Genomic DNA, 24,436 nt, shown 5'->3' with positions numbered 1-24,436 from the left:
TGGCTCCATTTTGGCCAAGCAGTAGACAGGTCTATACGGGGAACAGAAACCCTAAGGAGGACATGCTCCTTGGACTAATCAACCGTCTGAGGTCCAACGGACAGCATTTCAGAAGGGCAGGGAAAGGAGGAGGAATGGAAGCAGGTGGCACAGGGAGGAAGCAGGAGAAGTGATAGTCCAGGGAAGGGATTGCAATCCGCAACATGAAACCACATGCATAGGAGTTAGTGAATGAAAAATGTATCTGATCTGCAACCTTAACTCCATTCACCACCAAAATGTCAAATGTGTATAACAAAATCTTTTTGTAAAAGCACTCGATGACTCGGTTGTTTCACTCCAAGGACACCTAGAAGATTTATAAGCAGAGGGTTAAAAAGAGATTTGAAGACCAGTCTTCCCCAGAGGCTGATTCACAACAACCCAAATCTGGAAACAGCCTACATGCCACTAACATATGCGTGGATAAACAAAATGTTTATCCACCGAATACAATGGAATACTACCCAGCAAGTACTAGAAAGGAGGTCTTGATTCATGGGTGGAGCTGGAGAACATTATGCTGAGTGAAATAAGTCAACCACAAAAGGACAAACATCGGACACCTTCCCGTGTATCAAAAGACAAGAAAACAGTTTGCTCACGGTTATCACAGGGGAGGAAGGCGTGAAGGTTAACAATAATAGAATTATCCCTTTGATGCAGGGGAGGCTTGCCCAGTTGATGATTCTGGTAATTGCTGTGAATAAGTGATACACCTGAAAGAAGTTGAATCAGCAAGAGTGGTGTGACAGATATGTTTACAACAACAGCAGAAAGAAGACTAGCTGCTGAGGCTTCTCATGTGCAACCAAGTGTCACTTAGGATCTAATTCCTTAGTCTGAGGTTTCTGGTCACAGTTTTATGGACTATTCCAGTTGACTGCCCTGGAATGTTGGAATAATGTGCTTAGTATTTTCTTCTACTTTCTAATTCCCTGCATAGAGTTGGCGGTTTTAAAAACTTAAAAGCAACCATCCAAAGCACAGCAGTTGACATCCATTTGCCTGGAACCATAGAGAAAGACAGGGGAGTCAGGATGAGGAGGAAGTTATGGAATGTGTGTCTAACAACCTCTACGAACGTACCTTTGCCACGAGTCCAGAACTCGATGGGACCTGGCTACCATGACTGGACCTTTTTAAATAAATTAATTTATGTAGAAATAAGATCAAAAGGAAGAAAATGCAGAACAGAACTCCAATTTCTCATAGGCTGCAGTGTTTCTTGAAGATTGCATGGGTCCCTGACACTATTGCTCTGAGATACTTTGTAAACCTTAAACCAGAACTACCCCCAGGAGATACCTTAAAATTGAATAATAGTTAAGATTCACCAGTTTAAAATATAAGTCTGTGCTAAATACTATGCTTCTTTCCGAACTATGAATTTATGGTTAAAGTTTACAACGGCAATTCAAGAGTTTAGCTAGGAAGCGTAGGGGACAGTGAGTTTGTTCACAAAGGAGAAATCATTCGGAAAAGTAGGGTGGGATGGCGCACAAGGTAAAGAATGTAATCAGTGTCACTAGCTGGTGGACCTGGTGTGTGTTTTGCAGTGTGTGCTCTCAGCAAACAAACCCCCCACAAAACACAAACGAAAACAAACAACGGAAACCCTATGGGACAGTGATACTCTGACACATGGGGGCTCCCCGTGAGTTGGAATCCACTCACTTCCTACTGGTTCAAAACTGCTCCCTGTACCCATCAGGGGAGCTCATCAGTCTGAAATGCGCAGGAGGACAGCCATCCAGTCCACTTACTCTTTACTCCCTCCTCCCTTGGTTGGCCCTGCACAGCAGTAAGCTCCCAGCAAGGCAGTTATGCTAGCCGGAATGACATCTCCTGTGGCCTCGGCCTGCCTCTCCCTCCCACTCACATCCAGTCAGCCCTCCCATCTCCTCTCCATCCACCAGCCTTCAGCCAGGAAAACGCAGTCAATGCAGACCTGCCTCATTCTGGTGTGCTTCACAGAGGAGAGACTGCGTCTGTGGTCGTTCTATGTCAAATACGTCTATTGCCATCATGCCTCCAAGAGCGTGTGCCCATTTCACAGAATTTGGTGATTCTCACAGTGTTTCAAACTTTTCCAAACTTCACTTAATAGACTACAGTGTGTAGTGTAAACGTAACTTTTAGATGCAATATTCACTTCATTGTGGTGGTCTGGAATTGAACCTGTAATGTCAAGGTATGCCTATACCAACCTGTGCTGGGCTCTTCTGGGTTCTGCAGAGGCAGATCAAGTCAGATCAAGTCCTTGGGGTCACAGAACTTGCTTTCTACTGGGAGAAATAAGCAACAAGGGAACAAAAAGTTAGCAAACACACTTTTACATCATGGAAATTGCACATGAAGACCAACAGAGCAGGATAAGGAGTAGAAAGCAAGGTAGGAAAGGGAAGGAATATTTGTAGACCTTGTGTGAGCTCAAAGGGAAGGAAGTCTCTAATTGATTCATGCTCCCTGGGGTGAATGCAGAGAAGAGTGTTTCAGTTAAGATTGTCTTCTAGCATAAAGGAAATAGAGGGAAGAACTAGGAGACAAAGGGCATTTACAGAAGTCTAAATTCAGGCATGTACATATGCAAGTAGATAATGATAGGGAAATAGATCTATGTACACATATTTATATGTTAAGTATCAAGGTAGCAGATGGACATTGGGCCTCTACTCAAGTACTCCCTCAATGCAAGAACATTTTGTTCTAATAACCTTACATTCTGTGATGCTCAACTTCCTGACATGATCACTGAAGGAAAAATAGGTGCATAAGCAAATGTGGTGAAGAAAGCTGATGGTGCCCAGCTATCAAAAGATATAGTGCCTGGGGTCTTAAAGGCTTGAAGGTAAGCAAGTGGCCATCTAACTGAGAAGCAACAAAGTCCAAGTGGAAAAAGTACACCAGCCAGTGTGATCATGAGGTGTCAATGAGATCAGGCATCAAAGACCCAGACCAAAAAATCATCAGTGTGAATTAGGGGGAGTATAGAGTAGAGACCCAAAATCCAATTGGACATCCACTTACAGAAGGGTCACAAGGAAGAGATGAGTCAGTCAGGGTGCAGTATAGCAATGATGAAAGACACAACTTTCCTCTAATTCTTGCTTACCTCTCCCACTATCATGACCCCAATTCTACCTTACAAATCTGGCTAGACAGAGCATGTATGCTGGTAAAGATAAGAACTGGAAACAGAGAATCCAGGACAGATAAACTCCTCAGGACCAATAATAGAGTAGCAATACCAGAAGGGTAAGGGGAAGGTGGGGGGAGGAAGGGGAAATCAATCACAATGATCTACATATAACCCTCTCCCAGGGGAATGGACAACAGAAAAGTGGGTGAAAGAGGACATTTGTCAGTGTAAGACATGAAAAAATTATAATAATTTATAAATTATCAAGGGTTCATGACAAGGGCAGTTTGGAGGGGGGAAATGAGGAGCTGATACCAAGGGCTTAAGTAGAAAGAAAATATTTTGAAAATGATGATAGATACAAATGTACTTGACACAATAGATGGATGGATTGTGAAAGAGTCGTATGAGCCCCCAATAGAATGATTTAAAAAAAATTGTGCTCAAACTCATACTCACAGCAACCTGATAGGACCAAGTAGAAATTCCCCAATGGTTTCTGAGCCTGTAACTCTTTTTTTTTTTTGTATAAAAGAGAGTTTTATACAAAGGGTAACTGTACATTAAGAAAGTATCCCAACCCAGTCCATTCCATGCCCATTAAGTCCAATATTAGCCCACTGTCTGAAACCAAACTATAAAGTCCTCTTCAGACTCACAAAATACATGCAATGATGCTCAATGCAGGAAAATATCAGGCCACGGGATAGAAAGTCTTTGGATCCAGTGGCATTGTAAGCTTCTGGCAGGGGTCTCAGCACTGGCAGGGGTCTCCGTGTGGTTTTTCCAGCTTCCAGGGCTGCATCATGGTAGGTGCATCGCCTGTAACTCTTTATGAGAGTAAAAAGCCTATCTTTCTCCCAAGGAGCGGTTGGTGGTTTTGAACTGCTGACTTTGTGATTAGCAGCCCAACTCACAACCACAATGCTATCTGGCCCACTATGAGTCAGAACTGACTCAATGGCAGTGAGTTTGACTGGTTGGTTAGTCCTCAAAGGTCAGTATGCTTGAAGGCACAAGGTGTAGGGATTTGGAAGAGCATGTGTCAGGCAGGAGCACCGTGGCAAGTCTGGTGGCCTTGATGTGGTAATGAACCGGACCTCTTGCACATCGACAAGGAGACTAGAACTGGACTAATAAGGGTGGGTCTGAGGGAGATAGGATTCTTCTGCAGAGGTCACTAAAGGTCAGTCGTGGTGGGCTGTAAAGGCCAGCATCAGTAGTAGAATTAGACACAGTGGTGCTGAACAGAAATCTATTTGTGCCCTGGCCCACCCTGGCAGGGTGCTTCTGCAGATTCTCCAGCCACCACAACAGAATTGTGTGTTCCCTCCTCTCTGCTCCCGCGCCCTTTGTCCATGACTGTCTTAGTCTCCTACTGCTGCTACAACAGAGATACCAGGCATGGGCAGCTTTAAAGAATGCACATTCATTTTCTCAATCTTCTTGACGCCAAATCAGTGTCTTGGCTGTGCCCATTCCTCTTTTGTTGCTACTCTCGCCGGTTACCTTGGCTTGTTAACAATCTCCACACGGCTTCTGTCTTCTTCCTTCCGGGCGTGCATGTCTCTGAGGCTGTGGTTCTCTGTATGTAACTCAGAAGTGATTGGGTTTAGGACCCACCCTACATGGACATGACCTCTGCTAGATTGATTCCATTGCACTAGACTGCATTATGGAAAGTCATTACTTCACATCACACTCTCAGATTGGAATTTCAACACATGGTTTTTGGATTTTTTTGAGTGACACAATTCAATCTGTAACAATGGGCTCAGAGCAAGAATCACAAAAGGTTCGACCTTGCCATCCACTCTGACCCATGGGATTCAGCTCTCAGGGGTGCTGTGTTAAATGGTTTTGGAAGGCCTTTCTGGCCTCCAAGGGAAGGAATTCTCCAATCTATTTATGACACGTGGGGTGAATGCCAGAGAGGAGTAATGTGATCCACAGGCAAGGAATCTGCCAATGGCAGTTGTTGGCCAGTCAATGTTGGCTGCGTATGTGTGAGGTGAGGTAAGCGTTTTGAGGACAGCGCTTGAACGGTTACATACCTCACCTCGAGAGACATTGCAGGCTGCATGGGATGGACTCCCAGGCGGCCATCATAAAGAAAATCACTCCTTTCTGCCCCTTTCTTCTTCCAGAGGCAGGCAAAGTACTCCGAAAACAAGCTGAAATGCACCAAGGCCCGGAATGACTACTTGTTGAACCTGGCCGCTGCCAATGCAGCTATAAGCAAATACTACATCCACGACGTCTCTGATCTGATCGATGTGAGCACTCTGGGGAGTCTGCGACTGGAGGAGGGGCTCGTCTTTGTCCTTGGCTAACATTCTGGGTGGCCCTGCTGGAGAGGAATGGCAGGGAGCATGAGGGGCCTGGGAGATGAGTCATACCTCATAGCTGCCCTCTGTGGGTGGGAGGTGGTGCCCTGCATGGCTGTGTCGGGCAACATGTCTTGCCCATATATTTCCCGAGTCCCTCCTCGACAGAGACCCTTGCCGAGTACAGAGGCGAGTCACAGTCGCTTCCCCGGATGGCACAGGAGCGATCTATGTATATGTTCATGTTCCTCCGCCCTGCGCCTAGTTGCTTGGCTGCTTTGACACACGCACTCCTGAAAGCACTTATCACACGAGGCAGAACCATACAGATTCGTTTCACACACGGGCCTTACCTCGGGAGAAACCGGGTGGTGTGGCAAGTGTGGAGAGGACACTGCCCCTCTGTGCCAGCTGTGCTGGGCACGCTGTAGGAACAACCATGCTTGGAGTGAGAAGGCGTTGTGGCACGAAGGTGGGAGCCAGGACTGTTAGTCTTCCCCTTCCCAGGTAGACCGAGCTCTGCCTGGTAGGTGGCCAGCACAGGCTCAAGGCTGGCCAATGGACCCTTGTCCTCTGACCCTGGCCTATCTCCTGGGGAACTTGGAAAGCCATTGCCTTCCCCATCCCTGCAGAGGGGAGCGAGCACCTGATCCCCATCCCTGCCCTGCCCTCTAAATGCTCAGACTCCTCCTCCTTCCTGCCCTTTCACTTTCTTTTTGAAACATCCAACCTCTCTTTGATTCATCTGCCAAATATTTATGCATCACCTACTGCTGCATGAGCTGGGGACAGCCTTAGGCAGAGTCTGCAGGTCTGCCCTGCTGGGACCAACTCTCCAGGGGATGCATTGACAGGTCACCCCAATGCAGAGTTGTAGGAGTCACAGGGAGGGGATGAAGGGACACAGGGACTACAGGTTGGCCGGAGAGGACTCAGGGAAGGCTTCCTGAAGTAAGCGGCCTCTGAACTAAGATCACTCAATGAAGGAAGATCATTGAGACAGCAGAGGCTAGGAGTATTCCAGGCAGAGCAACTGCTAGTGTGAAACCTAGGGAGTAGGAAAAAGAGGATGGAGGTGGGGGAGGGGATCCTGAAGAAGCTCTACCATTGCCCACATGAGAATCCCCAACGCCCTGTAAGGGCTTTGGGGTGCTGTGCGGTTGATTTCAGAGTGCACTGGGGCCCGCGGCTGTGGGGCGGGAGACACCCTAACTCCCTGGGATGGCAATGTCAGCGCTGGTGGTCAGCACCTCCAGGCCAGACTCTCACTCTCAGCTCTGACATCTCTCTCTAAGTGCTGTGACTTGGGCTTTCATGCCAGCCTGGCCCGAACCTTCCGGACCTACCTCTCGGCTGAATACAACCTGGAAACCTCCCGTCACGAGGGGCTGGATGTCATCGAGAACGCGGTGGACAACCTGGACTCGAGGAGCGACAAGCACACCGTCATGGACATGTGCAACCAGGTCTTCTGCCCGCCACTCAAGTTCGAATTCCAGCCCCACATGGGGGACGAGGTAGGCTTCTCCCAGGACTCCCTGTACTACACCTGTTCCCGCCTGTTCTGGTGTGGCCCTGGGTCGCGGGTGGGAGGTGAACATCGCAGGCAGATGTTTCCCTCAGAGGCCTGAGCGTTTATTACTAACCTTGGGCCAACCTTGCTGACCCGTCTCCCACCTGCAGCCTGATAGGGCCTTGTTGCTCTTCATGCCAATTCAGGAGCCCCGTGTGTAGCAGAAGAAAACATTGCTCAGTCATGTGCCGGTTTCGTGATTCTTGGTATCCTGGGCTCATTGTTGGGGCACATATACATGGCGGGACCCCAAAAAAGCCGATGTGTTGTGAGAAGGATAGTGCATTTGGAGTTGGTTCCACCAGGCCAGATTGTCCATTAATCATTCTATTTAGAGCAGCAGTTCTCAACCTGTGGGTCGTGACCCCTTTGGGGATCAAACGACCCTTTTACAGGTGTCGCCCGATTCATAGCAGTAGCGAAATGACAGTGATGAAGTAGCAATGAAAATAATGTTATGGTTGGGGGTCACCACCCCATGAGGAGCTGTATTAAGGGCCGCAGCGTGAGGAAGGTTGAGAACCGCTGGCCGAGCCGTTCCCCCTGTCGTGTGTTCAGACCTTCCACCTCATCGTCCGGACCTGAAGACTGCTCTCATGACGCCCCTGCTGACTGCCCAGCTTGGGTGTGCCCACACTGCTTGTTATCCAGCTTCTCCCAACTCACAGCACCTCCACCTCTGTCCCTGTCCACCTGTGCTCCCTGCCACTTCAAACGCTGAGTGTTTCAGACACCGGTTGCTAGACCTTTCTTCCCAACCACCCCTGGGTGGACTTAAACCTTTGACCTCTTGGTTGGTAGCTGAGTGCTTTAAACACCTGCACCACCAGGGTGGCCTTTCAGCACCCAAACTCCCTACCATCAAGTCCATTCCACACGGGACAGGGTAGAGCTGCCCGGCCCTTGTTCAGACTGGAACCTGCTGCAGGAGGGGAAGGCCTGGTCTTTCTCCCTCGCCTTGTGCCAGCTGGTGATTCTGAACAGCTGACGTGGCGGTTAGCAGCCCAATACAGCGGCAAGGCTCTTGGTGTTGTCTACTTAGTGGCAAATGACAAGCATCAGCGATGGGACCCCACTGTCCCTGGTGACCTCAGGTCTGAGAGGGATGAGGGACTGAAGGAAGGTAGGCCAGCCCAGCCCACATGCAGTAAGAGGGCCCTGGGTTGAGTGGATGGTGTAACGGTTCGAGGTTTCTCGGCTCTTCTCCTCGCGCACCCCTCACCCCTGCATAAGGAGGCTGCACTCCCCTGACCTCCCGCTGAACCAGATGCTGCTGAAGCTCTTAGTAAATCCACCTGAGACTCTACCACCATGAGGGCAAGAAGGCTGGCCTTAAGAACAAAAGACCCTGCCCTCCCCGGGCTTTGTCACCCACTGACTGTGTGGCCTGAGGCGAGTCCCTCCACCGCTCTGGGCCTCCAGCGCCGCCTCTGTAGACCGGAGCAGGAGTGCTAGACCTGTCCCGGCTCCTCACTGGTGACAAGGGCACTGGGCCACTGTAGGCGGGGCTGTTGTTTCTGCAGGTCTGCCAGGTCAGCGCTCAGCAGCCCGTCCAGACGGAATTGCTCATGCGGTACCACCAGCTGCAGTCCAGACTGGCCACGCTCAGAATAGAGAATGAGGAGGTGAGTGCGCCCCTCCCCTCACCCTGGAGAGATAATTTCCTCGCAAAGGCCTGGCCCGGGTTGGTCGGGGGAGGCCCCTCTCGCCAGGCAGCACATAAGGAATTGTGGCACTATAGCAAACAACGTCCTCTGCTATTAATATGACTGGCAGTTGCTAATCTCCCAGCCCTTCTTCCTAGTGCACTCAGTCTGGAAGCCCGCGGAAACCTGTCCACCGTGCATGACCCTGCTGGTACTTGGAATACCAGTGACAGTTTCCAGCATCACAGCGACATGCAAGCTACCCAATGGGGCAAACTGGGAGGTAGTGGTGGCTTTCATGTTAAAGTTAGATTAATTCCTAGGTTACTGATTTGGGGGGCTATGGTCAATGATGCCGCCTTCTCTCTTCTTTAGACTTTTCATTGTGATTCTGAATGAACATTTACAGAGCAAATTGATTTTTCCATTCAGTGGTTCATAGGCATTCTGCTTGGCGGCCTTGGTGATCATCACCACGATGTGACCGCACTCTCCCCACATCCTCCCTGCACATGCTGTTGTCACTGGCCTCCTTTCCCAGCCCTCTGCATTTATCCTGGGGCTTCTAAGGAGTGCAGACCTTCCTGGTGTTATTGTTGACCCAAGAGCCTGTCCTTGGTTTAGCAGAAAGTTGAACCATAGGGGTGAGTTCCAGTCCAGGCTTGGTGTCAAGGTGCCGGGAGCTCTGTTAGAGGAATCCAGCCTCTAACAACCGAAGGGTCAACAGGCACGATTGTACGGTTATGGTCGATAAAGATCATAGCAAAATCATCGAGAATAGGGAGGACAGGAGAGAGACTGAAATACTGGAACCGGGCACATTTCATGGTAGTATGCTCACCTCAGCCCCTCTTGGTGGTCCATGTGCAAGTGGGAGAGAAGAGAGAGACCAGTTACTATCTAGGGACATTTATAGGTAGCATAGGACATGCATATTCAGTCGTTACATGTGTCACAGGTGGGTGGAATCTACAGGAATCTGGAGTCCAGGGGCTCACAGATGAGGAACCCTAATTCCAGCATCGGGGGACGGTATGAGGGGCGCTGGGTGACAAGGTGGGAAGAGATAGCAACACGGTGTCTGCTTCTGTAGGGAGAGCAACTCAACCACGGGCTCGCTGTCAGGTAGCACAGCTGCTAGGGGAGAATCTGGGAACGCTGTCTAAAGCAGGACAAGGTACATGGACTTTACCTCTGAATTACCAAAGCGGAGCCTTTCCTGCCGTGGAACACCAGATTCCCTCTGTGATAAGTTAGGGAACACAGTCCTCGTCATCTTTCCCTCAGTGTTCGTTTCCCACAGAACTCCACGAGTCTCCGGCAGAGCAGGGCACCTGGTCCTTTGTGTTCTTTTGAGTCTTGCCCCCACTCTTCTTGGGACCCCATTCAGAGCAGCGAGCAGCGGAAGCCTTGGTGTCAGGTCGGTCGCTTTGGGTTCGTGTGGTCCATCGGTCCTGTGCACTGAGTGTCTTCTTGCATCTCTAATCGTCTTCAGCCTTTACTTCCCTCACGCTTTCTTTTCATTTATTTAGTTTCTAAACAGTTTTATTGGGGGCATAACCCAAATATTATTCACTTCAGTAGTTCAATCCTATCAGGAAGTGTTTGTTGTCCATCCTAACCAACAATCAATTTTAGAACTTTTTTTTTTGCTTTACTCCTTTTAATTAGCTCTCCATTTCCCCCAACCGCCCCAACCAGACCCTAAGGAACCATTAATCCAGTTACTGTTTCTGTGGATGCAGCCATCCTGGATTTCATACACAGAAAGACATACAAAAATACAAAACAAAGAATCAGAAGTGCTAACAACATTAATAAAATAGAGAAAAGCCCCAGTTGGAAAAACAAACAAACAGAAATATGAAAAGCTAGGGTCAAAGGGAGATCAGATCCAATGAGAAGGTGTTAGATTTTAACCTTAGTCATGTCTGTCATAACTTACTTGCCAGTGCGTTCTGTATGATAGCAAGGTTCTTGATGTCCCAGGTCCATGTTCACAGGGAATTCAGCAGAGGCTTCATCCACATGTAGTTCCCCTTCACATTTTTTTTAACTGCTAGAACTTTGAGATGTATCAAAATGGGAATCAAAGCAGATGTTGCATTTTAATGTACTACAAGCTATTTACAACCCTGGATTATGGCCAGTGGGAAGTCACCAAAGGCTCAGTCCGTGTGCGGATCCTACAAATGGGTGGGGGGCTTCCAGCGGGTCATCCATAGCCTTCATGATTTGAGTGATGATACCATTCCCCCTTTGGGATTTGGATTGTATTATTTATAATCCTTGGATCACACAGGCTAATTGTGCTTCTCCCATGTGGACTTAATTGCTGCCTCACTTGGATGGCTGTTTGTTTGGAGACAGCCCTGAAGACCCCAGACACTGTTCTTTTTTGATAGCCAGGCATCATCTAGTTTCTTCACCACACTTTGCTTAGCACCCATATCTTCAGTGATCTCTTCCTGAGGGCACGTGTTCAGCAGGACCATGCCACAAGAACCCATTGCTCTTAGATTGGGACTAGGATAAAGTGCGAGCGCAACATCCATTCATATACCTATGGTTTTCAGATGTCTCTGGTTCACTTAGAGACACCATCTCCCAGGAGCAAAAGTTCATTCTATTGATAGTGTTGTTAATTTAGCTAGTAGTAAAGAGTTTAAAACACAGTTGATAAAAGGAGATTACACAAGTAGGCTAGCTGCAAACCGAGATACATGAATTATTGATTTGTGCAGATTAAATCCTGACGTGGCAGGACAATATTTACACACAGTGGGGGGTGACGGTAAGGCAAAGCTTTCAATAATATTCATGGTCAGCGGCAGAACCAGGCCTACCAGAGTGAGATCATACCCGCCTTACTAAAGCAAGAAGGGCACTGAGGAGCAAGTAACTGCCAGTTCTCTACCCAAGGTACAGCTATCTCCTGCTTGATCTCACACCACATAGTTTCGGCCGTAAGTCCAAGGGCTACAGCGAGGTTGAGGGAGAGCAAGTTCACTAGGTGGGCTCTCCACGTTGAGTCCTTCTGGGGTGGCCTGTGAAGGACCCTGTCTTGGAAACGCAGGTCTAAAGCCTCGTGGTCTATAGCACAAGGCCAGGGTCACGAGAGACTCAATAGAATCTCGGTCCAGTGTGCCCAACTAGGAGCACAGTATCAGCCATGGTCTCCCCTTGGGTTCCATGTAATGTCGGGAGGTGGATCCTTCCCATTTTTCTCCCAACGGAAATGCACTTGCCTTCTCTGAGACTTGCAAGCTCCCCTCCCCGGATCTTTTTTTTTTCTTTTTATCCAATGAGAAAAACATTTTTATTTGTTTCCTTTTTTGTTTGCTTTATAACTAAGCTAAAGGGCATGACAAGTCAGAGCAAATTACAATAATTAGATCAATTGGACGGTATAGTTCCTAAAATGGTAACTTTTCCAAATTATAAATGAGTAAAATTTCATTTATTCAGAATTACAAAACCATTCATTGTTAAACTAAACGAGTTAGTGCACGAGCGTCTTCAGCGTGACATGCCTGCTCTTCAACGCTTTCAGGAGGTCTCGTGCCCCAGGTTTCTCCTTTGTTGGATCCAGTGCTGTTCGGGATCTTTTGGCTGATTCTTCCATGAGAACTGATTGTGGGTCCAAACAAGATGAAATTTTTGGCAACGTCGGTCTTTTCTCTGTTTACCGGTTGGGAGGGTTTGATTTTCTGTACATGGAGCTATAATTTTTAACGAAGGCTGCGATCCTTGCTCTTGCGCAGCAAGAGCGTCAGGATCTCTCACTTGTGGCAAGCACAATTGTGTTGTTTCCAGTTGGTTTGGGGCGACCTGAGCCCCATTTTGTATGGCCGCAATTAAATGGTCATCTCCCTCTCTCACTGTCTTGGAAATGTGGCCCCAGCTGAAGTGAGGTGGCCTCTGTCAGAAGGGCTTTTAAGATATCCAGATGGAGAGGGTGCCGTGTGCCTCCTGGGGGCTGCTCAGGCCCTCTACCACGTTGCTGGGCAGACAGCTGGTTCAGCAGAAAATCCATGACCTGGGAGCAGAAGCCTGCCTTCATCTTGGTGTTTATCCTTCTAGTAGGGGACCATGACAGTATTGTCCTTTTACAATAGACTAACTTCACTCAGCGTAAAGGTTTCCAGAGCCCTCCAGAACACGAGGTGTTTCGTCACTGAATTTTTAGGGATATGTAGTATTCTATTGTGTATATGTACCCAATTTTTTTTATCCACCCTTATACTGATGGGCATTTGGACTCTTTGCACCTTCTTGCTATGGTGAGCTATGCTGCAATGAACTTGGGAGAGCATACTTCTGTTTGTGATTTGTCTCTTGTCTCTGGGGTGTATGCCCAGCAAAGGCATTCCTATTGTTGTCATTGTTGGGTGCATAGGGTGGAACCCTGGGCACAACACAGTGCACCATCTGCACAGTTGTTCTTGTGCCTGAGCCCATTGCTGCAGCCACGGTATCAGTCCATCTCATTGAGGCCCTTCCTCTTTTTCGTTGCCCCTTCCCTTTACCAAGCACGATGTCTTTCTCCAGGGACTGGTCTCTCCTGACAACTGTCCAAAATATATAGGACACAATCTGGGAATCCATGCCTCTAAGACAGTGGTTCTCAACCTTCCTAATGCCGCGACCCTTTAATACAGTTCATGTTGCAGTGACCACCCAATCATAAAATTATTTTTGTTGCTACTTCATCCCTGTAATTTCGCTCGTTATAAATCAGGCGACCCCTGTGAAAGGGTTGTTCAAACCTCAAAAGGGTCGCGAGCCACAGGTTGTGAACCACTGCTCTATGGAATACTCTGGTCATACCTCTTCCAAGACAGACGTGCTTGCTCTTTGACCAGTCCGTGGTACTTCAACACTCTTCTCCAGCACCACCATTCCAATGCATTGGCTCTTCTTTGGTCTACTTTATTCGGTGACCAATTTCCTCATATATATGAGGCAATGGAAAACGCCTTGGCTTGGGTGAGGTGCACCACAGTCCTCAAAGTAACATCCTTGCTTTCAATTCTTGTAAAGAAGTCTTGTAAAGCAAGTTTACCCAATGCAACATGTCTTTTGATCTCTTGATGGCTCCTTCCATGAGCATTGATTGTGGATCCAAGCTAGATAAAATCCTGACAACTTTTCATGATGTTATCTATCGGTTCAGTTGTGAGGATTTGGGTCTTCTTGACCTTGACTCGTAATCCACACTGAAGGCTGCAATCCTTGATCCTCATTAGCAAGTGCTTCAAATTTTCTTCACTTTCAGTGAGCAAGGATGTGTCATCTGCATATCGCAGGTTGCTAATGAGCCTTCTTCCAATCCTGGTGTCACATTCTTCTTCAGATAAGCCAGCTTCCCTGCTGATGCTCTCAGCACACAGACTGCACAAGTGTGGTGAAAGAATACAACCCTGATAGACACCTTAAACCATGTACCTCTTCCCATTAAATGTTTCTCGGTCCTTTGTCGAAAATCAGTTGTCTGTAGCAGGGTGATTTTATTTCTGGATTGTCTATGCTGTCCCATTGGTCTGTGTGTCTGTCATTACACCCATACTCGCGGGTTTTGACTACTGTGACTCTGTGGTTGGTTTTGAGGTCAGGTCGTGCAAGGCCTCCTCGTTTGTTCTTTATGAGAAGTTCTTTTCTTTTCCTCTTCGTATGAAGTTGGTAATTCGTTTTTCCATTTCTTTGTATGATTTCTTTTCTTCTGTGGTTGGAAGATATAGGCTGTTGTCCTTAGTCTAATGGTTGGAGGTGTTGTGTTAAACGTTGAAAATGGTTTCCTCCTTTAAAGCAAACAAACAACAAGGTGTGCACTGGTTGCTGTAAATTACTCTCTGACAGCTGCTTTGCTGTGCTCCATTGGTTTGGGTACGTCGAGTAACTATTCCTGTTTCACGGAACCTCTTACTGTCATCTCTCATTTAGGCTAGCACCTCGGCTTTTAAAAATAATGTGGTGCTGAGTCTCCGTGCATTTGCCTGTAGGTTCTTGTTCTTTCTCCTCCTGATTTCCAGGGTTTCTTGCCCCCGTGGTCTGAGGAGGTTTGCGTGGCCTCTGTGTGTTTCCGTTTGCTAAGGCTTGCTTTGGGGCCCGGCACATGGTAGATTCTAAGATGTGTGCAGTATGTGCTGGAGAAGTCCCTTGTGGAGCCTTCTGTAAATAACTCAGAGGTCAAGCTGGTTGATTGTGTTGCTCGCTCTTCCGTTCTTTATTGAGTTTCTTTCCTGTTGATCTCTCTTTCCTTGAGACTGGCATGTTGAAGTCTCCCACCGTTATTGCTGATCTGGTGATTTCTCGTTTCATCTCTGGGGATTTGCTTGATGTATTTTGAGGGGGGTATGTATGTTTATTATGGCGATATGTTCTTGACCTATCGATTCTTTGATTATGGCGTAGTGTTATCCATTCTTGTCTCTGATGCCGTTTGCTTTAAAGAATTCAAAACCTAAAAGGCATTGTGAAACTAAAGGGTTGGTGTTGATACATTTTATCCCCCAGGTTAGAAAAACCCTGGACGCCACCATGCAGACCTTACAGGACATGCTCACAGTGGAGGACTTTGATGTCTCGGACGCCTTCCAGCACAGTCGATCTACAGAGTCCATTAAGTCTGCTGCCTCTGAGACCTACATGAGCAAGATCAATATTGCCAAAAGGAGAGCCAATCAACAGGAGACAGAGATGTTTTATTTTACAGTAAGTGGGGCCCTGATCAAGTACCAGTGCACGGTGTACTGACACCCTGGCAGCGACTTTGGGGGAGACGTTCCAAAGAGTGGGAGCCAATAAAATCACATGGGTCAATTAGACCTAAGACTCTTGTAACACACTTTCAAAATGAAATTGCCTGACTTGGTTTTCTGAAAAGCAGAAAGTGCATTATTCACCGGAGCATCAGCATCGATCCCGGTATTGTAATTTTTATAACATCCCTGCTCTTGGAAAACCCTGAGATAGAGTTGTATGGGGTTTGTCAGCCTGAATAGTCTGACATTGAGATGTGGACTTTGAAAGCAGTAACCTCGCTGGTCCATGCTGCTTGGTCATGAGATGCCAGCCCTTCCTGTAAGCCCATCACTTTTATCCCATTTGGTCAAGGCTGGGGGAATTGGGCTTTAGTTCAATATGTGTCTCTTGAACATGGAACTTTAGAATTTCAATGGGAGCCCTGATGGCATGTGGGGCCGCTAACCGCAAGATCAGCAGTTCAAAACCCCCAGCTGCTCTGAGGGTGAACGAGGAGTTTCTACACCCAGAGTTAGAATTTCAGTGCTTCCTCCCTGGCTCCCCCCACTATCATGATCCAAATTTTCCCTTGCAAATCTGGCTAGACCAGAGGATGTACACTGGTACAGATAGGAACTGGAAACACAGGGAATCCGGGGCGGATGATACCTTTAGGACCAGGGATGTGAGTGGCAATACTGGGAGCATAGAGGGAGGGTGGGTTGGAAAGAGGGAACCGATTACAAGGATCTACATGTGAACCTCCTCCTTGGGAGACGGACAACAGAAAAGTGGGTGAAGGGAGATGTCGGACAGGGCAAGATATAACAAAATAATAATTTATAAATTATCAAGGGTTCATGAGGGAGGAGGGAGGGAGGGGAAAAATGAGGAGCTGATACCAGTGGCTTAAGTGGAGAGCAACTGTTTTGAGAATGATGAGGGCAATGAAATGTACAAATGTGCTTTACACAATTGATGTCTGTATGGATTGTGATAAGAGTTGTATGAGTCCCTAATAAAATGATTTTTAAAAACTAGAAAAAAATTTTTAAAAGGAAAGAAAATCCATAAGCAAGTCAATCCAAAAGGGAAAAAAAAAGATTTCGAATTTCAGAAACCTACGGGGGCAGTTTTACCTTGTCTTGTGGGGTCACTCGAAATTGGAATGGCCGCCAGGGCCATGAGAAGGGAACTGAACATGGCTCTGTTCAAGCTGTCCATCTGATGCTCGAGTCTGTCCACCCACATCTCCACCCATGGTCATCTGGGTTCTGTTTGGACATCCTCAGCACTGAACACTCCCTCCTTCCCAGAGCAGCCATTTTTGTTTATATTGTAGCTGGCTTTGGAGATTATAATCTTTCCCTCGTCTGTGCCACACTCAGGTTTCTAGCCGTTGATCGCAATTCCAGCCTCTAGAACAGTGGTTCTCAACCTTCCTCGTGCCGCGGCCCTTGCATACAACTTCCTCACATTGTGGTGACCCCCCCCCAACCATAACATTATTTTTGTTGCCACATCATCCCTGTAATTTTGCTACTGTTATGAATCGGGTCACCCCTGTGAAAGGGTCGTTCGACCCTCCAAAGGGGTCGCGACCCCCAGGTTGAAACCGCTGCTCTAGCACCTCCCGGAGCGGGGCTCATGCAGTGCAGCAGCCTCTCCTAGGGCTGCGGCAGCTGGGTTTCCAATTCTGCAGGTGAAACTTTCCGGGCCTCTCAGTTCAGTCCTACCCCGGAAGGCCTCAGTTTCCTAGTGACGCTCCTGAGCATATTCGATTGGCAGGTATTTCTGTGAAAGTGAGACACATCACCACCACCACCACCACCCACCCCTACCCCGGCAGTGGCCTGGCCAGCCCAGAATACAGCAACTCTTGCACTCACCCTTCCCAGGGGCTGTGCTCCTCTCCAAAGATCTTAGAGTTCAAAAACTCCAGACTCGCTGCCATCGAATCAATGCTGACTATAGGACAGAGCAGAACTGCCCCCATGAGTTTCTGAGACTGTAACTCTTTACGGGAGTTTTATCAAGGAGCGGTTGATGTTTTTGAACTGCTGACCTTGTGTTTTGCAGCCCAGTGTATAATCATGACACCACTGGCTAATCTTTGCTCCTTCCATGCTGTTATCAAATCGGGTCTCCTTCCTCCTGAAGGCTGTGTAGTGATTTCTAGGCTGGTCTTCCATCGCTCACCAACACAATTTCCAATGGATGGGTTCCATTTATGGTCTCAACCTGCCAAGCTCCTGGTCCAACATACATGTTGCTTTTTCAAACGTGTCAGCTGCGGATTTGGTGAACATGGCAATCAGGGCCAAAGCAAAGAGCCCCCAACAAAACCCACTGCCATCAAGTCAATTCTGATTCCTCATGAACCTAGACAGGGGCTCCGAGACTGTCAGACTTTACAGGAGCAGAGAGCCTCACCTTTCTTCTGTGGAGCAGCCAGAGGTTTTGAACCGCTGCCCATTTGATGAACAGCCCATTGCCTCTCCCACAGTGACAACCAGCCACTAGGTGGATATTGAGCTACTAACTGACACCTTTCTGATGCTGGTCCGCTAACCAGTCTCATCATGGGTCTGCCACGGGACCCTCAGCAAATCGCATCCTGGGCTGAGCCGCTCTGGTCTCCGCTGTAAAAGGGCAGAATTATCTCAACTTGTGCAGATTGGGTGGTTGTAAGCCCACACAGTCCTTCCTCCTCCTGCCTGAAACCAGATGAAAGACTCCCTCAGAGGCTTCTCGCTGGCACGCTAGGTGATACTCTCCTGTCTCAGCCTGGGGGCTCTGGGACGGTCCCTTTAGTCCTCTTGGCCCAGAAGCACAGCCCTCTGAAGATCTCTCTGCCTTGTGCTCCATCTGACAAAAGCCGCTTTCACAGCTCCCCATTGTCCCTTCATTTCTTTGTGTTCCCAAACCCTGACCTGAAATGCCTGCAGCCCATCACAAAAGGTCCAGCAGCCACTTATGTCTGTGGTTTGGACAGGGAGGAACAGAGATGCAGGTGCGGGGGAGAGCCCTGCAGCACATCACCTCCCCTGACTCCCCAGATCCTGGGTCCTGTGGTGATTAGTGCCTTCTTTGTGCCTGTGTCTTACAGAAGTTTAAAGAGTATGTGAATGGCAGTAACCTCATCACCAAGCTGCAGGCTAAGCACGACCTGCTCAAGCAGACTTTGGGAGAAGGTGAGTCTGATGTGGGCTATGGGGTGAGGCTGCCACACCTGCTGGGTGCATATCAACCCCTCTCCGCCCCTGGCCCTTGGCAGAGTGGTCTCCCACACTAAGCCTACCTCCAAGGGCTGGGCACTGGGTGGGGACATTGGTTGAAATGAGTCCATCCAGTCTGGCAGAAGCCACAGTCTTGGTTAAGCCTGCCAAGCTCCTGGCCCAGGTGTTCAGTATACACATTGCCTTTTCATACCTGTGTCAGCTGTGGATTTGGTGAACATGGCAACCAGGGCCAAAGCCTTGTTGGGGTTGTAGAGGAGGGAACAATGCAGAGAGACTGAGAGAAAGGCCTCTGATAGGGGTGGGTCACATGGGGTCTTGGACACAGGGATCTGCATGGACAATGTCCACTTGTGTGCCACGGATACTGTTGGAGGCCTGGCCAGGATGCTCAGTCTGGGGAAGAAAAATCATAGCAGAAGGTCACTTCTTGTCCTGAAGGGGTTTGGGTGGGAGACTTAAAAGCACCCAAAGGTTTTCAGCTACAGGTGGAATAAAAGCCTCATTGGGATTAAAGATATATTTTTTTCTGTAGAATTTTTATTTTTTAATTTTTTATTTTCTAACTTTATTATTTTAATTTGTCATTCTATTGGGAGCTCTTCCATAGTAAAAAAAAATATTTGGAACCAACTTCTCATGACACATGAAGCTTCACATCCCTGTGTGCCTCTCCTCAATCACTGTCCAGCCACACCGAACTGCTGGCTGCCCTTCAGAAGGCACCCAGCTTATTCCTGCCCCAGGGCCCAGGCCACCCACATGGGGGGTGAAGGGCACACCCATGGTCCTGCTGGCAATGGACCCAAACAGACCACTTGAAGCAGGCCTGGATTGCAGCAGACATGTCTTGGGGAGTAGGGGGACTGGAGGGGAGCTAGACTGGGCATGGGTTGGCTGCCTGCTGCCTGTTGGCCTTGTCCACCTTCCTTGCCTTTTCGCTGAACCACTTGCTTCTCCCTGCTGGTTGGTACGTGTCCCAGTGGCTCTGTGCTGGGCCTGCGGGTGAACCCTGACATTTGTGGGTGCGCAGTATTTGCAAGTTCTGTGCTTAGGAGGAGACAGTGAAAGTTTAAACCCTTTCCTGTCTCCTAGGAACTTCTAATATAGCAGGGGCGGGGTGGGGGTGGGGGAACCATTCATGAACTGCTACAAAGTTCAATGTGGTGGCATTAAGCCACGTGGAAAGACAAGAGTGACTGCCAGACCGAACACGCTGGGCTGGGTGCTGGGTGCAGGGCATTGCCAGAGGACCCCGGGTAGCCAGCAACACTTCCAGGAAAAGTGACAGCCAGGGCTTTAAAGGGAACCCCATCGGAATTGTTTTTCAATCAACTTGATGTGTAATTTGTACCTCACAATTCACACCCCAAAATTAGTGATTTTGTGATCAACGTATACACCCACGCACAACCATCTCTCATTAGCTTTCCAGGTTAGTGCAACCAACATTGCCATTACCATTCCGCCAGAAAGTCCCTTCTGGTTTTCTTACCCTTTTCTTTTTGGCAATCCCCACCCATCCTCAAGACCACGCACCCACTCATCTGAGGTTGGTTTAGGAGTCCATGGGTGTAGATGGCCACACTCACCCAGAGACCTCTGGGCAGACAGGCACACAGAATAAAGGACATTTCCTGTGAGTATAGCACTCTGTTTCAGAGCATCTGTCTGAGACCGACAGGCCAGTGTCTATCCTAAAGCACAGCTAAGGGGGCAGGGACATGGACACACTGGGAGCCGGGGCAATCAGGACCAAATGAAAGAGAATGTGGTCAGGTTGTGAGCAATGTAACTGGTGTCATGGAATAATCTGCATAGACATTGTCGAAAGGCGTTCTAATGTGCTGTGTCAATGTTCTCCCAAAACACAGTCAGTTGTTTGTTTGTAATGGAGGAGGGAGGAGGAGAAGGTCACGAGAGGAACGTGGGTGCGTGTGTGGCAGGCAGCGTCTAGATGAACACTAAGGTGGGCGGTTCAGTTTGACAGTCTGGGGATTCGTGGCTGGGGCTCTCCTCAGGAGCAGAAGGCAGGCCCATGCGAACTGGTGGCCACTTGAATTTCTAAGAAATCATTTACTCTGCATTTATGGACTTCCAAACGAGGACTAGCCGTGGAGAGAAAGTGCTTCTCTCAGTTTGCTTCTCTCAGTTCCACCCTGCGGGCTTATCAGGTGCAACTTTTACTCTTGTCCTGGCCTTAATGGCCTTAGGGGAGTAGCAATGATAAGAAGTTTGGGTTGGCAAATCTCCTGACCCCTTTAGTCTCCACGTTCCTTTAGCCTTCAGCCACACCATCCCCTGGCAAGTGATTGCCCAGCTCTTCTGAGCTTTGAGCCGACTCCACCCAAAGCTCCGGGAAAACATAGCTTCGGCAGTCAGAATGCAGCTAAGAACAACCATTGTGAGGAATCTCCATGGTCCTGCTTTCCAGCAAACCATCTGGGAAAAGAGTCCACTGTGCTTTGGGGGAGAACGGATCTGATTAGATCAGTCCATTCAGGGGAAGTTTTTGGATACATGTTTGTTTTCAGTCTACTTTTTTGTTTTAAATCCTCTATTGGGAGCATGTACAACTCTTATCACAATCCATACATAGATCTGTTATGTCAAGCACATTTGTACATTTGCTGCCATCATCATTCTCAAAACATTTGCTTTCTACTTGAGCCCTTGGTATCAACTCCTCAGTTTCCCCTCCCTCCCCACTCCCCCGTCCCTCATGAACCCCTGATAATTTATAAATTATTATTATTTTGCCATGTCTTACACCATCCGATGTCTCCCTTCACCCACTTTTCTGTTGTCCGTCCCCAGGGAGGAAGTTATATGTAGATCCCTATAATCGGTTCCCCCTTTCTACCCCACCCTCCATCCTCCCAGTATTGCCACTCTCACCACTGGTCTTGAAGGGATTATCTGTCCTGGATTCCCTGTGTTTCCAGTTCCTATCTGTCCCAGTGGACATCCTCTGGTCTAGCCATATTTGTAAGGTAGAGTTGGGATCATGATAGTCAGGGGGAGGAAGCATTTAAGAACTAGAGGAAAGTTTCATGTTTCATCGTTGCTATACTGCACCCTGACTGGCTCATCTCTTCTCTGAGATCCTTCCGTTAGGGGATGTCCAGTTGCTTACAGATGGGCTTTGGGTCCCCAATCTACACTCCCCGTCATTCGCAATGATATGATTTTTTTGTTGTTGTTCTTTGTTGCCTGATCCCTTATCCCTTTGACACCTTGTGATCATGCAGGCTGGTGTGCTTCCATGTGGGCTTTGTTGCGTCCACTTTTCCGTTTAAATGATCTTTGCTTTATAGAAAGTTGCCAAGCACACTCCCGCTCACCACCCTCCAGTGGATTCCGACTCCTAGTGACCACACCGTGCTGTTCACCGTATGATGAACTTCCCTCAGTGTGGGCGTCTTAAATGAAAATGTAGCGTTCGTCTCCATGAATCCACTACATACATGTGCACACACACCATGATCATCAACGAAAATCCATACTTTCCCAGCTCCCCGGTTCTCTCTGTTTCCCAGTCAGCCTACCAGACACATTCAGTTGCCACCTCTCTGTAGGCGCCCTCTGAGGCATAACACTTCCTCGGTGTCTCTGGTTTGGGCGGTAGTGAGCGGTTTGCATTCAGAAGGCGGGGCTTCGGTCTGACGCCTGTCTCAAGATCGCGCGCTCCGGGCTCCATGTTCTCTGGAGACGGGCCCCACAGAAGCGGCATCGTCATCACATCCAGCGTCCTGTCCCAGGACAGACTGAGGGACATCTGCACTCAGCTCTCTCCACAGAAGGGTGGAGTCAGGGCGGTTTACCCAATAAGCCAGCTAAGCCAGGCCTTGCTTACACTTCCCTACTGATTATTGGTGAGCAGCTTCACATGGTTTTCACGGCATGTCCTAGGAAACGGTTCACTACAGATTAGTAAGGAGTCATGACCAAGTGCGTACTTACCTTGCTTACTGGTACTCTGACCCTGTCAGGGACTGAGGCTTTGCAAAGAGGCCTTGATTCTCTTAGGAGGTGACTGTGGGGTTGGAAGGGAGCGTGGAATCCACCATGGCTACAAGCAGAACCTTGGACGTGGTGAACAACACGTGAAATAGCTCACTGCAGATTAGTAAGTAGATGAAGTAACGCAAGGATTCCCTAGCTTGTCGGGTAACCCAACACTGGGTGGAGGGTCAGTTGTGCCAGTCGAGCTGGGCGCTGCCCATCCCTGGGGCATGCCCCTCCTATCATTCTGTTAAAGCATCTGGTCAGGGAAGGACCCTGCAAAGCCTTCAGGGGAGCGGTCATCTGAAAGCATCAGCCATTCCAACCGACCATGAAACTGGAAGAAGGCGAAGGGGCTCAGAGCACCGGAAAAGGGATCACAGTCAATCATAGAAATGGGGTAGGACTGCCGAGGCCCCTACCACACCTCCTGGTACGATCAGGCTGAGTCGGAGTAAGTGGTTATCCCAAGCAAAGTGGTGGGGGGGGGGGCGGGGGATCCCCAACAAAGGATTAGGGTTGTAAATAACTCTACCAGGAGTTGGAGGCCTCAGGATGGCACAGTCGTGAAAGGGCTCTTAACCCAAAGGGCTGTGATTCGAACTCAGGAGAAAAAGATGTCGCAGGCTGCTTCCTTAACTATGCCAGCCCGGCAGTCCCATGGACAGCTCCCCTCTGTCCGACAGGGGCCACTATTTTTTGGAATCGATTTGCCAACAGCGGGTTTTGATTTATATGAAGATTTGCAAACAATGGCCCATGGGCTCGATACGACCAAATCTTGATTTTGTAAATGAAGTTTTATTGGAGTACCACCGTACACATCCATTTAAGTGTTTCCTGTGGCAGCCCGCCGCCGCCGCTGTGGCCACAGCTTCTGGACTTTTGGCAGAGTTGAATCGGCGCGATGGAGATCCATTGGGCCCACAGATCTGAAATATGGACGGTCGACCCTTTGTGTCTTTTGGAATTTCCACTCTCGTCTGGAACAGAATGAAGGATGTGCAACCTCTCGTCATTTCCTTCTTCCACGATGTGGGTCAAGGGATCAGGGTAGCTTCTAGGGCCATTGAGTGAAGGGTGGTGGGGGAGGATCTCCACTGAGAGAATTTGCATTGGCTTTGAGTGATGACTACTCATTCTGTTGAGAGTCGTCTGATAACACAATTCTTCATGAGCATTTTGGAGGTGGTGTGGTTCTGTGTTGGGCTACTAATGGCAAGGCTGGTGGTTAGAAACCAGCTGCCACTCCATTGGAATAAGAGGCGGCTTTCTCCTTCCACAATGAGTGCCGCCTCAGAACCCCCAGGGGAGCTGTCCCCTGTCCTGCGGAGTCTATGCATCGGCATTGACTCGGCGGTGAGCTTGGTTGGGTTGAGTTATGCTGGATGTTCTAAGAGTGCGGCTACGGTGGTTACACCGGCATCCTCTCCTGTCATCTGAGGGGCACCTGGTGTAGATAGGGAGGATTTGGAAATTTCTAAAACACGTGTGAACTATGAAGTCAAGTGGAATGCTATGGCTGAAAATACAAGGTCCCTCTCCACCCTGCCCCCCTCCCAGATGAAATGAAGTCTCATGCCAAGTGCCTCGATTCTGCAAAAGTTCTCAGCTTAAAGAATCCCCAAGTTAAAGGAAACACACAGTCTTTTGAAGTACCTTTCTGAGAAGGGAACTTCTGAACACGATGACATCCATCAGACAAGCCAACAGGCTTCTCA

The 24,436-nt window shown here is 48.6% G+C and overlaps 1 protein-coding gene across 2 annotated transcripts in view; it reads left to right on the top strand.

The window, feature by feature from the left end:
- SRGAP3 (SLIT-ROBO Rho GTPase activating protein 3) overlaps positions 1 to 24,436 on the top strand; it is a 300,362-nt gene that overhangs the window by 221,993 nt on the left and 53,933 nt on the right. For both annotated transcript variants that reach the window (XM_075550390.1, XM_075550392.1), the window contains exons 6-10: positions 5,329 to 5,457; positions 6,804 to 7,025; positions 8,605 to 8,706; positions 15,244 to 15,441; positions 18,581 to 18,665. In XM_075550390.1, the coding sequence (XP_075406505.1) occupies positions 5,329 to 5,457; positions 6,804 to 7,025; positions 8,605 to 8,706; positions 15,244 to 15,441; positions 18,581 to 18,665 (736 nt within the window). The remainder of the gene's footprint in view (positions 1 to 5,328; positions 5,458 to 6,803; positions 7,026 to 8,604; positions 8,707 to 15,243; positions 15,442 to 18,580; positions 18,666 to 24,436) is intronic.

Source organism: Tenrec ecaudatus, chromosome 5 (genome assembly GCF_050624435.1).
Source record: "Tenrec ecaudatus isolate mTenEca1 chromosome 5, mTenEca1.hap1, whole genome shotgun sequence".
In the NCBI taxonomy this organism is placed as follows: domain Eukaryota; kingdom Metazoa; phylum Chordata; class Mammalia; order Afrosoricida; family Tenrecidae; genus Tenrec; species Tenrec ecaudatus.
This window is presented reverse-complemented; position numbering and strand designations above follow the sequence as displayed.